General features: G+C 37.3%; 1 protein-coding gene across 1 annotated transcript in view; it reads left to right on the forward strand.

Annotated features, from left to right (window-relative positions):
• The window catches only part of Rme-8 (receptor mediated endocytosis 8), a 1,025,705-nt gene that overhangs the window by 338,545 nt on the left and 670,340 nt on the right, over positions 1-16,820 (forward strand). Inside the window, exon 19 of the mRNA XM_090414028.1 lies at positions 8,594-8,689. Within this exon, the coding sequence (XP_090270154.1) occupies positions 8,594-8,689 (96 nt within the window). The remainder of the gene's footprint in view (positions 1-8,593; positions 8,690-16,820) is intronic.

Below are 16,820 nucleotides of genomic sequence, written 5' to 3' on the forward strand. Positions count from 1 at the left end.
TTTCTTTTACAGCATTGACACACTTTTTTGAGACCCAAGGCTTAAATGGCAGCAGTAGCTGAGAGTTTGGAGTGGAATAAGGGATGAAAGCCTTAATTCCTGTGAGGATGATTTCTGTTATTCAGTCTGAGCAGGTGTTTGGATCAGACGAATTGAAGTAGTAGTCGGACCATTGGAAGGAGGAATAGAAGTCAGAGTTCCCCCCATTTGGCATCCTTGTAGTGCCCAAGGACACGAGATTGTGAACTGGTGGGTGAAGATCGTTCTTTGGCAAAAGAGACGTGTATGAAGTTATGGTCTGAGTTAGCAAGAGGAGAACTGACAACCACAGTATACCTGGAAGGGGAGCTTGTTAGGAAGAGGTCAAGTGTGTTGACAAATTGGAGGGGATTGGCAGGTATTCTGTTAGGAAGATTGATGATCTGAGATAGGTCATTGCTGATGGCAAACACCTGAGCATCCCTGCCCATTTGATTGGTGAAACTAGAGAAGGGGTGCTAACATGAGTCTTAGACATTGAAGTCCCCAAGAAGGATGGCCTTACAATTGGGGTAATTTTGACTGTGGAAAGTTGAGCTTTAGAGAGAGTTGAAGAGGTCAAAGTGGTTGACAGAGTTTGGAGAGTAATATATATATATATGTTAAAGATACCAAGTGATTTTATAACCTTGCTCTCTCTCTCTCTCTCTATATATATATATATATAGAGAGAGAGAGAGAGTATCTGAAAAGGGCAGGTTGGTTTGGTAGAGAAACTTTGAGCCAAAGCAGATCAAACAATGGGGGATTCAAGAATATAGAGTCTCTGGCTTTGTATGCTGGTTCTGATGAATCACAGGTTGCTCTTGTGGTTGAAAGAGCTGTATAATATATAGTTTGGGGCAGTTGAAGTGAACAATGGCTGTTGAGGCTGCCAATTGGGTTCTGATAGGAATAGTATTCATTGTTTAGATGACTCTAGGTGGTGGTGCACATCGACTAATCATCAGATGTGATCATTAGTTATTAAAATGAATTTTTCCAATTAGTTTTCATAAACTTTTCATGAATAATAAAACAAAAATATATTATTTAGCCTGACTTATACTTCTTTGCCAGCCTGGTTTGTCATGTGAATAGTGTACCTGCTCTTCCATTCAAGAGACTATGGGTTGAAATTCTACCAATGGCATAGATGTTTCTGAATGTCTTTGGTGTAGAAGAATTTCATTGTCTGGTTAAGAAAGCTACTCTATTTAATGGAAGCTTAAAATGGTTTGAAAGGTTCCACAAAAGCATGAATTCTGGATCTAACTTTTTCACCTGTGGTACTAATATATACTACGTTTATATCATTTATTATTATTATTATTATGTGACGCTTCCAGGGAGTCCAAAGGACTCACCGAGGGAGAGCTTGCCAATAGCATCGAACGATTGTTCTCCCTTCCGACTACTAACCGTGCTCAAACTTGCTTAACTTTTTGCGAGCCATTAGTAGCAGAGGCTCTACCAATCGACCAACCTTTGCTGGCCATCTGATAAAGAGGATGCTAGTAGTACTATAAAACTGTAGAAAACTATAGAAGACTGCACTGTAGATCACTGGCAGCGGAATTCGTGGTTTGTATACAAGCCAACAGGGGTTGCGACGTTAACCCTTCTGCTATGACCACCGATATTGCACCTCTGGTATTGTATCTCCTGTATGATCTAGTATTCCACCTCCTCACAGCAGAAGGACTACACAGAGTAGATATGAGCGGAAACAACTAAATGATGAACGGCATAGGAGGCCAATATCAAGGAAAAGTTTTATTCACTCAGTGGAAACTGTTGGTTGATTTCATAAAAGCTACAAGGTCAACAATGTGGCAAGAACATTCTCCAGAGGCTCTGGACTTAAACGAATCTCTTCCTTCCAATTTACATCTAGACTGGCAAAGATGGAAGACATTGAATAGACTTTATTCTGGAATGGGTAGATCAAAGCAGAATATGGCCAGATGGGGCTACACAAACAATGACAGCTGCTCATGTGGTGAAACAAACCATGGAACATCTTCTGCAATGCTGCCTAATAGACAATAATATATGTACCTGAGAAGATTTAATGCAGCGTAATGAAACAGCTTTAAAGTATATTAGTCACTGGATGAGTGAAATTTCACATTTTAAGTTTTTCATAATATTTTATGCAAGTGGAATGTTTGTCTTTTAATGTCTACTTTTAATCTCTATTCTTTTAATGCCTATTTCTTTAAATGTATGCTTTTAATCATTTATATGTATGCTCTTACATTTTCTGTATTTCACACACAAAATGAATAAATTTTATAGGTTGGATCCACACAAAGGAGCAAATTTGCACTAGATTAGTTTCTGCCATACCAGAAAACTATCTGAACTAAGAACAAACTTTCCACGACTTTCTATGCATTGAGTTATTAATTAATGTATGAGGGTTGTCTGAAAAGTTCTCAGCCTAACATTGAAAAAAGCAAATTTATAATTTCAAAATTATTTTTATTTTTCAATATAATCTCCCTTAAGACTAATACATTTATTCCAGCGATGCTCCAGTGCCATTATACCATCCCAATAGTGATTCTCAGTAAGACCTGCCAAATACCCCTCTTGATTAGAAGAAAAACACTGACCAGTGAAGAGTTTTAGTTTTGGGAAGAAATAGAAATCAGAGGGAGTCAAATCTGGGGAATAGAGTGGATGTTCCAATAATTCATAGTGCAGATCCCTTAATTTTCCTATTGCCAAAACAGTTGATTTTTTTTCCTTCTGCAAACCAGGTCTTTTCTCGCGAATTTTTTCATCTAGTCTGGTTTAAAAGATCGGAATAATATTCCCTGGTTATTGTTTTACCTTTTTCAAGATAATTAATAAACAAAATGCCTTTAGCATCCCAAAACATCGATGCCATGACCTTTCTGGCTATGGAACCGACTTTGTCTTCTTTGGCGCTGAAAAACCGGTTGACTGTTTTGACTGTTGTTTGGATTGTGGTGTGTAATGGCGAACTCATCCATAATAATAAATCGATGCACAAAATCAGTTTTATTCTTGTTAAAACGCTCCAAGCACTGTTCAGAGATTTTCATGCGAGTGCGTTTTTGATCTGCTGTGAGCAAGCACAGCACCCATTTTGCGCAAAGCTTTTTCATATGCATTTCTTTATGCAAAAATGGGGGTTCGAGGTTATATCGTAGTGTGTAGTGTTCGTGCAAGCTCCTGATAAGATAAGTATTATTTTCAGTTATCGTTGATAAAATTACTTAATATTGCGTAGTTTTGTTTGCCTTGCGTATTTTAATGCGTCTGTTTGTGTGTTTTTAGTGTGTTATAACTTATTATTTGATAAAACACGTTGCAATAATTATGGCACCTGTATGAAGGAAAATGGCGGCCAGTAATGATGGTTCGCCATCTTTATCAAAGAACGGTAGTATAAAAGAAATGAGTCAGTGTACTAGCTGTGAAATGTACACTTTGCAGAGTGCGGTTGGAGTGTGGATAGATGATGATGATAAAGGATTGAATGTGTGTAGAAAATGTAGGGAGAATGAGGAATTGAAGTGTATTTCGGATCGTGAGTGTGATGTTTTTCAAACTTCAGAATGAAGAAAATAGCGAAATGACAAGAAACGGCAAGGTTGTACATGAGAATTATGAGAGTGTGAATGTAGAAAGTGTGAATGATAGTATTAATGGTTTCTCAGAGAATAAAAAAGATGAGATAGATGCATTGAATGAGATTGTGTTGTTGAATGGTGCGATAGAAAGGGCAAAACAGCAGCTAGAATGCATGAACAAAAGTCGACTGAATGAACCAACCAATAATAAAAGGTATGACAGGAAAAATAGACGTATGAATGTGAACATGAACAAAATGAAGGATAGAGTGCTGTATGGAGACTTGTTAGTACGAGGTGTGTTAGTAGAGGATTTGACAAAATCGTACCAACCTGGTGCGACCATAAAGGATGTGACTGAGTCTATTAGAGAGCAAAAGGAAAGGGTGAAAGAAATGATTGTTGTGGCAGGTACGAATGATTTGAAAGGAGATAAAATGGAAATGATAGAGGACCTGAATGAATTGTTTGAGGTAGCAAAAGAAAAGAGTGAGAGAGTTAGAATGATTAGTCTTTTGCCACGGTATGACAGTGAAATGTTTAAAAGGAGGGCCATAATTGCAAATGACTTTATGCGTGAGTTATGTATGACGAGTGGTGTGGAATTTGTGGACATGTGGAGTGAGTTCGATTGGTGAAAGGATCTATATAAGATGGATGGCTTGCATTTGAATGGTTACGGTGTAAGAAGACTTGAGAAAGTGTTGCTGAATGTAGTGGATGTGCAAATTCAGGGAAACTAGATTTGTTAAGGGGGGGAGTAGATATACAGTCCTTAGGGAGGCAGTTGAATGTAAGAATGAATATAATGTGCTAGAACAAATAAGGACAACAAACCAGAGTGGGATAGTTAATATAAGGCATTAAGGTAGGGTTGGGGCTAATGGGGGTCTTAAATTCATGTACACTGATACTAGGAGTATTAGGAACAAGAAGGAAGAGTTTTTGGCCATGGTTGGCACTTCCAGACCACAGGTTATTGGTATTAGTGAAACATGGCTGACTGTAGATGAGATAGCTAGTGGGATTGAATGTGGTGGGTATAGTGTGTTCAGGAATGACAGAGAATAAAATGGGGGGAGGAGTATTGTTGATGATAGCTGATGAGCTACAGCCAAGGAGAATAGAAGTTGAATTGCAGGATAGAGAAAAGAGCACATTTGAGGCCATTTGGTGTGAGATTGTGGCTAGCAGAATTAAATATACAATTGGGTGCTGCTATAGACCAGGTGATGGAAAAGATGGTGGTGACAGTATGCACAAGCAAATAGAAGAAATGAGTGGAAGGAGGGTGATTATTATGGGAGATTTCAACTATGGTCGCATTGATTGGAGTGAGGAGAGGACACACGGGAGGAAGGAAATGGATTTTATGCGGTTATTAAGAGATAACTATCTGCGACAGTGTGTAATGGAAAATACTAGGGGTCAGAGAGTGCTTGACCTAGTAATTACATCTGAGGATTTGGCTGTAACAAATATGACCACATTGCCACCAATCGGTGAGAGTGATCATAGGGTCTTGACTTGGGAGGTGGCTAAAGGTGTAGAATTTTCAATTAAGACAGGGTACATGTGGAATTATCGGGCTGGAAAGTATGACAAGCTTAGGAGTTTGATTGGCTCAGTGCCATGGCATGTACAACTGCAAGGACTAGAAGTTGATAGTGCATGGGAGGTAGTTAAGAAGTGCTTGCATGAAGCAATGGCTGACTGTATACCCAGAGTCCGAATAATAAATCAAGTAGGGGTTAAATGGATGAATAACACCATTAAGCTTGAGCTGCAAAAAAAGAAACAACTATGGAGGGAATTTAAGGAGAAAGGTGACCAGCAGGCACATGAACGGTATAAAGCGCAGGCCAGAAGGGTGACGAGTGTGGTAAGAAAAGCAAAAAAGATTACGAAAGATCCTAAACAGTTTTTTAGATATGCAGCAAGTAAAAGGAAAAATGTACATGGCAGAATGATTTTAAAGAATTCCGATGGTAGGAGGTAACTGAATCAGTTGAGATAGTTGAGTTACTGAGTGAGCACTTTGCAAGAATATATCATCCAGGTGGTGACATTGCAGAAACGAATAAACCAGTAGATTATACGGGAATTGTGGTGAATGAAGAGGAGGTGAGTAGTCTATTGCATAACCTCAATGTCAATGCATCTGTGGGATTGGATGGTATACCAGCTCGTGTAGTATGAGAAGCAGCTAAAGAATTGTCAGTACCCTTGACCATTTTGTTTAATTTGAGTCTCGGGTCTGGGTTAGTCCCGAGTGGGTGGAAGGAGGGGAAAATAGTTCCACTGCATAAAGGAGGTTCCAAGACTGCTGTTGTAAATTACCGACCGATTAGCATATCAGGAATCGTTGTCAAGGTCTTAGAAAAATTAGTCAAGAAAAGAATACAGGATTGGATAGATGAAAATGGGATATTGTATGGGGGACAACATGGTTTTGTGAAGGGTAGATCATGCCTCAGTAACTTGCTCACGTTTTATAACACAGTGACGGCTGAACTGGATAGGGGTAGTGGGTTTACAGTGATACTACTGGACCTTGCCAAGGCCTTTGATAGGATACCACATGGAACCCTAATCAGTAAACTGGAGCAGATGGGAATGGATATAGGTTTGGTGAGATGGATAGGAGGGTGGTTGATGGAGAGATACCAGGGAGTGGTTTATTCAGGAGTGGAGTCAAAAAGACATCTTGTGGCTAGTGGAGTGCCGCAGGGCTCTGTTCTTGGACCACTCCTTTTCAATTTGTTCATCAATGATATTGGAAAGGATTTGAGAGGAAGTGTTCACTTGTTTGCTGATGATGCAAAGTTGGGTAGAGCAATTGTGAGTGCACAGGATGTCAAAATTTCACAGGATGATTTGGATAGTTTGGAGGACTGGGCTAGGAAAAATGGATGTCAGTTTAATGTGGCAAAGTGTAAGGTTATGCACTTTGGGGTGAAAAGAATAGCAGCAGTATATCGCATTGGTGGAACCGTACTCACGGAGATTGATGAGGCCAGGGATTTGGGAGTGCTGGTGGATAGGGAGTTGAAGTTTAGGGGGCACATTGCAAAAGTGACTAAAACAGCTCACCAAATCACTTGGGTTCTGAAAAATACTTTAACATGCAGAGACAAACAAGTTGTTGTTCCTCTGTATCGAGCCATGATAAGACCCCATCTGGACTTCTGTGCCCAGTTATGGGTACCAGGGTTTCTTCGTGATGGGGAGGAAGTGGAGACGGTGCAGAGACGAGTGACCAAGATGATAGCAGGTCTGTGGAATGAACCTTATGAGAATAGGTTCAAGATTTGTGGGTTGCAGAAATTGGACAATAGGCGAAGGAGGGGTGATATGATTGAGACATTCAAATTACTGAAGTGTTTTTATAAGATTGATCCAGAAGATATTTTTGAAAATATGACTGGTGGTGGGAGGACTAGGGGCCATGCATGGAAGCTGGGCAAGAGCGTGGTTGACAAGGGTGTTAGAGCTAGGTTTTTTTACTTGGAGAGTGGTGAATGAGTGGAATAAGCTTCCAGAGTCTGTTGTGGGTGCTACGACCGTGAATGAGTTCAAGGCAAGATATGATAGATACTGTGTGAATGTTGAATAGTTGTTCCAGACATAATGTTAGGGCCTCCCTCGATGAGTCTGTCGACTCCTTGGAGTTTCCCGGAACAATAATAATAATAATAATAGTCTCAGCAATTTCATGCACTTTGACTTGCCAGTCATCCAATACCATATCGTGCAGTTGTTCAATGATTTCTGGTGGTGTTACACTTTTTTGGATGTCCTTCACGTGGATCATCTTCCAGGGTGGTACAACCATGTTTACACTCGGCAGCCCATTTCTTATTTGTTGAAAACGAAGGAGAAGAGTGTCCATAAACTTTTATGAACTTCAAATGAATTTCTTTTGGCGTTAAACCTTCTTTTACAAAGAATTTTATAACCACACGATAATCAATTTTATTCATTTCAAGGAATACAGACAACACTTTTGCTTCAGACAGTTGTATCAAACAAACTACTTGATAGAATTACTTGCAATTTCATATGGATGCTTGTGACAGATGTACCAACGTAGAAAAAAAAATCTTGCTGATAGTGTTGCCAACTATGGTCGAGGCCCGAGAACGCTTCAGACCACCCCCGTACTTTAAAAACACTAGTAAATAAAAATGTTATTTTAAAATTGATTTCTGAGAATCTAATCATCATATTTCTAATGAAAATGAAAAACACAAAGTTTCAGAGCTGTAGATTTTTTTTTTGTTTGGATCATTGTCATTTTTGTATTTTGTCTTTATTACTTTACTTGTTTATGAAGAGAAGGTATTCATGCTAGAAAAAATATAAAAAATGTTAATACTGAAAGATTTCTGAAAAATCAATCATTATTGTAAAAGGGGGCTGCTCTATTCCAAATAGCTTTTTTAATGTGCATGTGTATATATATATATGTACAGCCTATATTTCTACCTACTGCAGGGTGAAGGCCTCTCCCATTGCAGGAGGTTTTGGATCTTCTACTACCATGGTGACCAGTCCATATTGGGAGAGTGTTCAATCAGAAACATCGATGTCTTCGCAGGATTTGAACACATAGCCTGTTGGCTGGAGAGCAGATACACTAACCACTCGGCCAGCCAGGATGGCATATATATATATATATCTCCAAATATAAAAAGTGTTAATGGGGGGAGATGCATCTCATTTTTAAAGCCATAGTGGTTGCAGGGTAGAGCAATCAAAGAATTTCTTCCAAATTTCCTGTTATTCAGTATTTTGTCTTTCCCAAGGTTTCTAGATATCATTTATTTATTATACATTAAAAATTTATTCAAGTTTTTGAATTGCATCTTTTCTTTCTTATATATCAACTGAAATCTGCACTAAGCATAAGAGGAAGAAATAATTTTACTGTTTATTGAATAATAAATACTATTTATGCTTTTCAGCCCACAGGTCTGTTATCTTTTCTTGATTCTACTGAACAACCACCAAATCTCACTGCTGATCACATTAATGTTCGTGATAATTTGAAAATTGCACAGGTATGGAGTGAATAATATTTTAAAAAATTATTTTTTTCACTTTATTTGTATATTTAAGAGATTTGCTTTATAAGAGAGATTTATCTGATAAGTATTTCTGGGAAAATTCCCAATAAGCGAAAAAAGTTCTTCTAAGGCAGATACACCAAGCTGACATGACATAGCCCTACACTTTTCCTGAAATGTTCCGATTATGATTCACGATCGAAACAGCTCACACCTCGTTAATGCTCTCCCCCAGCCCTGTTTCCCATAAATCCCTTCCTTTTTCCTAAAGAAGTGCCCTTAAATACAATAATATATATATATATATATATATATATATTATTTTTAAAAAAAACCCGGTTTTCTAATTTAATCTTCTCACCTTGCCTCACCCCCCCCCCTCCTTTATCGGCCTATCAGCAGAAGTATGGAGAATGAAGACATCCTATCATCCAAACAAGGTATGTGCAAAATTTCTTCCTCTGTTAGTCTGCATATATTTACCTCTAAAATACACTTATAATGCCCTAAAAAATTCTTGAGTAAAAGGCCAATGTATTTAAAATAAGGGACACTCCTAAATGGAAACAGGCTAAAATAGCCATATAAATAATAATTTATCTGATAAGTTTTTCATTGGTGTAACTAGCGGGTTGTTTTAAGCTAAACTAGATACCTAGGAGGAGACCTTCACATGACCTTTTCATTAGGCTGGCAATTTGGAATTTAGCCAACCAGATTTGTATTTCCTATTGAATTAAAACCAACAGATGACAAATATTTGAGAAATCATGGGAATATAACAAGGTATCTGTATTTTGGTCTTGTAGATCTGGAAAATTCATATGACAATTGTGCCTGGAGGAAAGCTGTTTAGAACGTGACTATTATGTGGTACAAACGAGATATTATATCGAGCAATATATATATATATATATATATATGAAAGTATGATCATTAACTCGGTTAACATACATATTTTTATGAAGAATTGAATGACTAGAACCGAGATTTAAGTAAAAAGGTTTTAATATAAAAGCACGACTAGTTTCGGCCTGTAACAGCCTTCATCTGGTGACATTATGAAAGAAAGAAAAAACACTAAACACTGAAGGTTAAAAGACTATGAACAACATAGAGAGTCTCTATACATAATTAGCATGAAAACATTGTAGTTGTATTTAAAGCTGTTCTTTCATTTGTTGCATTGTTGGGAGAGTGCGTGCTTGCAACATCACGTGAACGCCAGTACATGATTACAGCTGAATGATTATCTGGGAGGTTGTAGCTCAAGTTATTATTTAGATGAACAGGATCGAAGATGATTTCTCTAGATTCCACGATTTTTCTCTCTAGTTCATCATTGCAACAGAAGATGTTAGTAGATTTTTCCAGCAGACTTTGTGACTTTGGTTTTCATCATTAGGATTAGCCGAGAAAAGGATATGACTTGATAATGCACTGGCTCGCTGTCTCTTGTGAGTAATGTCCCTCATGTGATCTTCCATACGCAATTCGACAGATTTGTCTGTCTGCCCAAAATAAGGAATATCACAATCACACAATATTTTATTGTGTGATTGTGAATATATATATCTATTCCTTACATAAATTACAGTTTCACATAAATTAGCAAAAGTTCTAAGAAAATACAAAATTTAATGAGAAATACAAACCTAACAAGAGATGTCCTTGACCTTCAGAAAATTAGGCAAGTCTACTAAGTAAAAATATTCCTAAAAAATAGGAATGCTCAGCTCAATACGGCTCTGGAAGCAGTAGCAATTTGCTTATCTGTGGGATTTATTATCACATATTTATTTACTACCAGGTTATCGAGATTCATTTTATTTAATTCATAATCTCATATTGCAGTTGCCTCAGCCTATAGTTCTAATGGGTGACTTTAATGGACATAACATTCTGTGAGGTTGTGCCAAAAGAATAAATGAAATCATATCATTGAGTGAATGCTCAACAACCATGACCTCTCCCATATTAATAACAGAGTAAATACTTTCTTTCATATGCATACCCTCTTATTCTGCTATCGATCTTACAATCTGCTCCCCTGCCAATTGGATATCAGGTCAGAGGCCCTGGTAGGGCTTCTGACCTGATTTCCAATTGGCAGGGGAGCAGATTGTAAGATCGATAGCATCTTACAATCTGCTGACCTGATGTCAAATCCACTGTTGGATATCTACCTGGATACTGAATGAACGAGGATGGGCTGGCAATTTGAGATTTAGCTGACAAAATTGTATTCTTATTGGCTTCAACCATAACTCAAAATGATGGTAAAGTATGTAACAGATTGTAACAGAAAATATGTAACACATTAAACATTGTCCATGCTGCAGTTCCATAAACATCATCCCGATTTCCACTTTATCCAAAGCCTTAGTGGAACCCAGAGTGCCAAGCATCTAAAAAGGAACAACATAGCTTGTGGTATATTTTGTAGATGGGATACTAAGGCAAGTGATGTGAAGCCATTAGCTTCTTTATATGAGTTGCCCCAGTCCTGAAAATAGTTCATGTACAAACTTGTTTGCATACATTTGGATAAAGGATTAAACCAAGAATATAATTTCTTGGTATGTTTAATTTATATTATAACCAAGTGGAAAAACTTACAACTTTCTCTAATCCAGAGTATTTTAATAATAAGGTGTCACAACTTTTGGCTACTCGTATACGAAAATATGACTTCTGCATTACTTCCACCTTATTATCACCTCTGGGTCTGGCTCTCACTGATGAGACCTCAATAAAGGTTGAAACCAGTCTCAGTAGTGACCCTTCCCATAATGCATAGCATTATACATGTCCGCAAGGAGATGTGCTTTGCATTATGGGATACTAAGTCAAGTAATGTGAAGTCATTAGCTTCTTTATGAGTTGCCCCAGTCCTGAAAATCGTTCAGGATAAAGGATGCATCCTTTATATTCCAATCATCTGAAATTTGGTATCTTTAATTTCTAGTATAACCAAGTGGAAAAACTTGCAACAATTTGTTTCTTTTTGCATTGGAACTTCAGTACTGGCGTGCAGGATGCGGTCCTGTTAGAGTACAATTTTTTAAATATCCACTGCTGTTTTCATTCATGTAATACTATGCACTAGTTTTACATGAATGCCCATCTCCAGTTCTGAAGATGGGCATTTTTTTCCCCATACCCTTCTGGAACTAGCATAAAAGAACTGTTCGAGAATTTCACCAAATATGTATTTCTTGAACTGAATTCTTAATGGCTTCATCAATCATAATGATACAGTGGTATCGTCACTTTGGATTATTGAAGTGGATTCATTTTGAATTTTAGCTTATAATTCATTTAATGAAATATTTGTCCTGAGGATTGAGTGGCAATTATCCACAGATTGCAAGGCATACTGGGCTTCTTCTGATGTTAAATTTTTTTGACATCTTTCTCTTGATCATCTTGCCAAGCTTGTAAAGATAACGTGGTTTCTCTTTGCTTGTATTGAATTCGGTAGTACTTGAATTCCTTGTTTGGTTTTCATTTAATTTAACATTCAATGAAATTATGATAATATCATCATCAAATTCCTGATATGTACCCTCAGGGAGTGTACAGGATGTTATGATGGTACTTACATGAAAAAGTTACATCATTATCAAGCTCTGATTGCAATTTTCCTAAAATTTATCTAACTCTCAAGACTCAACATTATTAGATCTTATATTTCTGTCTTCCAAGGCACCTTTTAGCACTTTTTACTGTATCAATCCATCTAAATCTCAGTCATCCTCTGGGTCTTGAACACTTGATTTTCTAATCTTCCCTCTCCCATTCTGTTTAAAGGGCCTGACCACCTGACATTAGCACTGCTTACACATTCAATGTCAATTTATTTCCTAATCTTCATTTTTAATATTTAATTGCTATCTACTTGCTCCTCTGTGTCTCTGAACTCTCAAATCTGTGGTCTCTAGTCTTTGATCAAGTGTTTTATTTCTAACCAAGTTCTCAGATCCATAAGTTCAAGTAGGTTTGAAAAATGTCTTGTATACAGCTAGTTTAGTGTTTTGGCTATGATCTACAACCTTGTTATATGTCTTGTATACAGCTAGTTTAGTGTTTTGGCTATGATCTATAACCTTGTTATATTCTCATGATTTCTCAACTATTTGTCTTAATGTGAAAATCTGATGCTGACAATCTGTTTGGCTTGAATCCAACTTGTTCTTCACCAACCTTCCCTTCCACAATTTTTTGTAGATGTTTTACAAGTATACTTGCATGAATCTTACCACTAACACTTGGTGTGAGAAATTCCTATAATTCTCACATTCAGTTTTATTTCCCTTTTTTATAGATGTATACTTTGAGAGCCCTACTCCAATCATCTGAAATTTGATCCTCTGACCAGGCCTTGCCAAAAGTTTTACAATGGTTACGTTGAATTATTCAGTGTAACATTGTAAAATACTTCCATATTTGAGCATTTCTGGTTAAATCTGGAGCATTTTACAGAGTACTCTTTCCCTCATTTCTTACCTATTTTCAATATCTTCCAGAATATTTTGTCACCTTTCTTCTATTTTTTTCTGTGTTCTCTAAGAACACAAGCTGACTTACTTTTCATAACTTTTGATTTGCTTTCTTCTTTTTCTTAACTGCCTCCTTAACTTCCTGAGCCCAGAATGAAGTTCTTCAGGATTTTCCAGCAAATCTCCAAGGCTTGATTCTTGTTTTTGAACTCTCTTTCATTTTTTCTAGAATTATGTTTGTATATTTAAATCTACAGTTCTCCTCCAAAAGCTGTTCAACTTTGATTTGTTTTAAAATTTTCTTACACAGTCTTCAATAAGAAATTCAATTTTTTCCTGCTTAAAACTAAATGGTGATCGCTTCCAATTTCAAATCCTGTGTATGGTCTTGTGTCCTGAACTAGGTTTCTGGACACAAATTTCAACAATAACATATTCAGTGAGACCTTTCTTATTTCTTGCATCTTCTCTCTGTGTGAATATGTGCTCTTTTTTATGTTGTTGAAACAGTGCAAGTAATAACTAGTTCATGTCCTGAACAGAAATCCAGAAGGTATTTACCATTATTTAAATTAGCTTTGCTCTTTTCTCCAAATTTTCCCGAAATATTTCTATAGTCTGATTATTTCCTACTCTTCTGTTTAGATCTCCAACAAGAACCAACTTTTCTGTTTTCATTGTATCAGCTGCCTTCTATGATGCCGTAACAAAATTTCTCCACCTCTACCTTAATAGAACCTTCTTTGAGAGCAAGAACACAATTATTCTTGTAGATAAACTTATATGTTGGTTACAAATAACTTTAAATTTTTCAGGAAATGACAATGTATACTAAAATATTAATTAAAAAACTTTAATCAATACCTTCCAATATTTTGGCAATGCTACATTGCCATCTTCTGGGAACATAAAAACTATGATGTGTGTATGCAGGCACTAACAACGAGCAAATGAGGCTGAAGAAGGCAACTGGTGTTGGTCCTAGAGTCCTAAAGGTGCCCCCCAGCAGGGTAAATTGGTTTGTCTTGGTTTGGGCTGATGTTCTAAGGATGCAGGATTCCCAAATTTGGGGCAGTCTCATGCACCCAAATTTGTTGAGATTTAGGAAGTTTTTTAGAGCTGAGGCTGATTCCAGGAACAATCTTTCATATTTGCTACGGTGTAGTCAAGTGACTTTCTTCCAGCATATTCTGTGGTAGTATCTAGTGCATGGTCTGCAAGTACTGAGTGGCTGTATTAGTGAAACTGGATATCCTTGCAGTTTGCAGCTGCAAGGGACCTAGTGTACTCCAGGTAGGTCTAGTGGAAGTGGCTGGTCTTGGGTGGAGTGGATAAGGGATGCCAATTTCTTGTGAACTTTTCAGATGTGCCCCGGATATATGGAATGGTGATAGATTTAGTGTAGTCTGTTAAGAAAGGGGAGGAGGGGATTGTGGTTAACTGGTTTTAATATTTTCTGGATTTTTTGGGGGGTTGTAGCCATTGGCTAAGAAGGTGTTAAGGATATGGTTAAGTTCAGTAGTTAGGGCATTGTTGTCTGAACAGTTTAATTTAGCCCTGTTATATAGGGTTTTTATAATCCCATATTGTTGTGAGGGGGGGGTGATTGCTGGTGTATGCATCTACCAGTATGGGTCGGTTTTCTGTAAAACAGAGAAAGCTAGGGATCCATCAGGCTGGCGTGTAATCAGAGTGTCTAGAAAAGGGAGACTGCTGTTGTTTTCTTTTTCCAAGGTGAACTGGATTCTGGGGTGTTGATTGTTTAAGTGTGTTAGGAAGTTGTGGAGTGTGTCTAAGCCATGTGGCCCAATAGAGAACACATCATCCACGTAGTGTAGCCAGACAGTACCATGGAAAATTCTACAAACAGATACAGGGTACAGCCATGGGTTCTTCCCCCCTTCCCCCCAGCAAACTTCTTTATGGAGACTTTTGAAGAAAAAGCCTTAAACTCAGTCCCATAAAAAACCACTGTCTTAATTTTGAAATACATTAGCTCATTATATTCAGTTTCTTTTTCAGACAATAACGAATATAGTTTAGTTGATAGTTTCGTTTTTACAGCTTGTTTTCATCTGTTCAATAACCAGGTATATTTTTAGTAATAATGTATAATACGAATTTTCATCATTACTGTATTGCAACAATTTCTTATAGGAGATCTCTTCCTGGTTACTTGACTTCTACACTTAAGCAATATTTAATTCTAAAAGCATCTTTAAAAGTAATCACTTTCTTCTTAAAATATCAAAACTCTTAAAAGTAATCAAAGAGAGGACTCTAGCATCGTCTTAAGTAGCAGATGCAGTTGCTCAGCTAAGTTATTATTTTTTAGTTAGATATTAGCGAAATTGTTATATTTTGTAGTATTTTATTTATTTTGACTGTGTAGTGAAGTCATGTTGTTTTAGTTCACCTATTATTAAGTGATAGAGGGTGATTTTGTTATGTTAGTGCCATAACAAAAAACAATTATTTTCAGAATTGTTTTTTGTTATGGCACCCCATAAGCACAAGAAAAATGACAACCAAGACCTTGATGTTGGCTGCGATCCGCATGTGGAATTTAGTTCAATATATAGTGTGTTTGATGCATTCATTGCTGAGAGTGAATGGTTTGTGGTACGAGAGCAAGAATGGAAAAAAATATTTGTCAGAAATGTTTTGTAAATGAATATAAAGAAATAAGTCGCGAAAGAATGAAATGACTGATAAGGATATAAGGCAGGATTGCAAACGTGTCATGGAGAATGCAGTAGCAGAAGCAGTGAGTGATTGCACAAAATATGGCTGAGAGTTTGAAGGACGTGGTTGAAAGTAGTGTGGATGAGGAGATGCTAGTGTGGAAAGAAATTGCACGCTTATGAGGACTACTTCACAGGACAAAACATGAGCTCAAACGACTGGAGAAACCATTGGCGAGTGGTAAGGAAGGAAGATTGGAGCATGAAAGTAAGAGTGAATGGGAAAAGCATAAAAGTGTGAGAGACTGGGAGGAAAGAGAGAGAGTATTGTATAGGGATTCAATGATAAGAGGTGTACTTAATGAGAAAGTGACAAAAGCACGTTTTACAGGTGTGAAGTAAAGGATGTTAGTGATGCTGTAAGTATGTAGAAGAATGGAGCAAATGAGTTGATTGTATTGACTGGCACAAATGATTTGAAAGGTAAAAAATATGCAATGAGAGAAGATATGAAAGAGTTGTTAGTGGAAGCGAAAATGAAGAGCAAGAAAGTAAAGATTGTGAGTGCTGCCTTGGTATGATAGGACAGAATTGAGAAGTAGGCCTATGATTGCCAATAAGTCAATGAGAAGATTGTGCAGGAGGAATGGTGTGCAGGTTAGTGATGTATGGAGTGAGTTTGATGGCAGAAAGTAATTGTGTATGCCTGATGGACTGCATTTGAATGGTTTTGGAGTTAGATGTTTGGAGAAAGTATTGTTTACTGAGAGTGTGGTAGTGCAAAACCAGGGAAACGAGATTAGGGAGGATGAAATCCAGCATGTGTCTGGCCATCCCCTGTGATAAATGAACATAGGTACAGTACTGATTATGCAGTACTGAAATGGATTTCACAGATCTCCCATTTAAATGGGTTGGGAATGATATTACACAAGGGTA

Source organism: Typopeltis vanoorti, chromosome 2 (genome assembly GCF_054136105.1).
Source record: "Typopeltis vanoorti isolate ZY-2024b chromosome 2, IOZ_Tvanoo_1.0, whole genome shotgun sequence".
Taxonomy (NCBI): domain Eukaryota; kingdom Metazoa; phylum Arthropoda; class Arachnida; order Uropygi; family Thelyphonidae; genus Typopeltis; species Typopeltis vanoorti.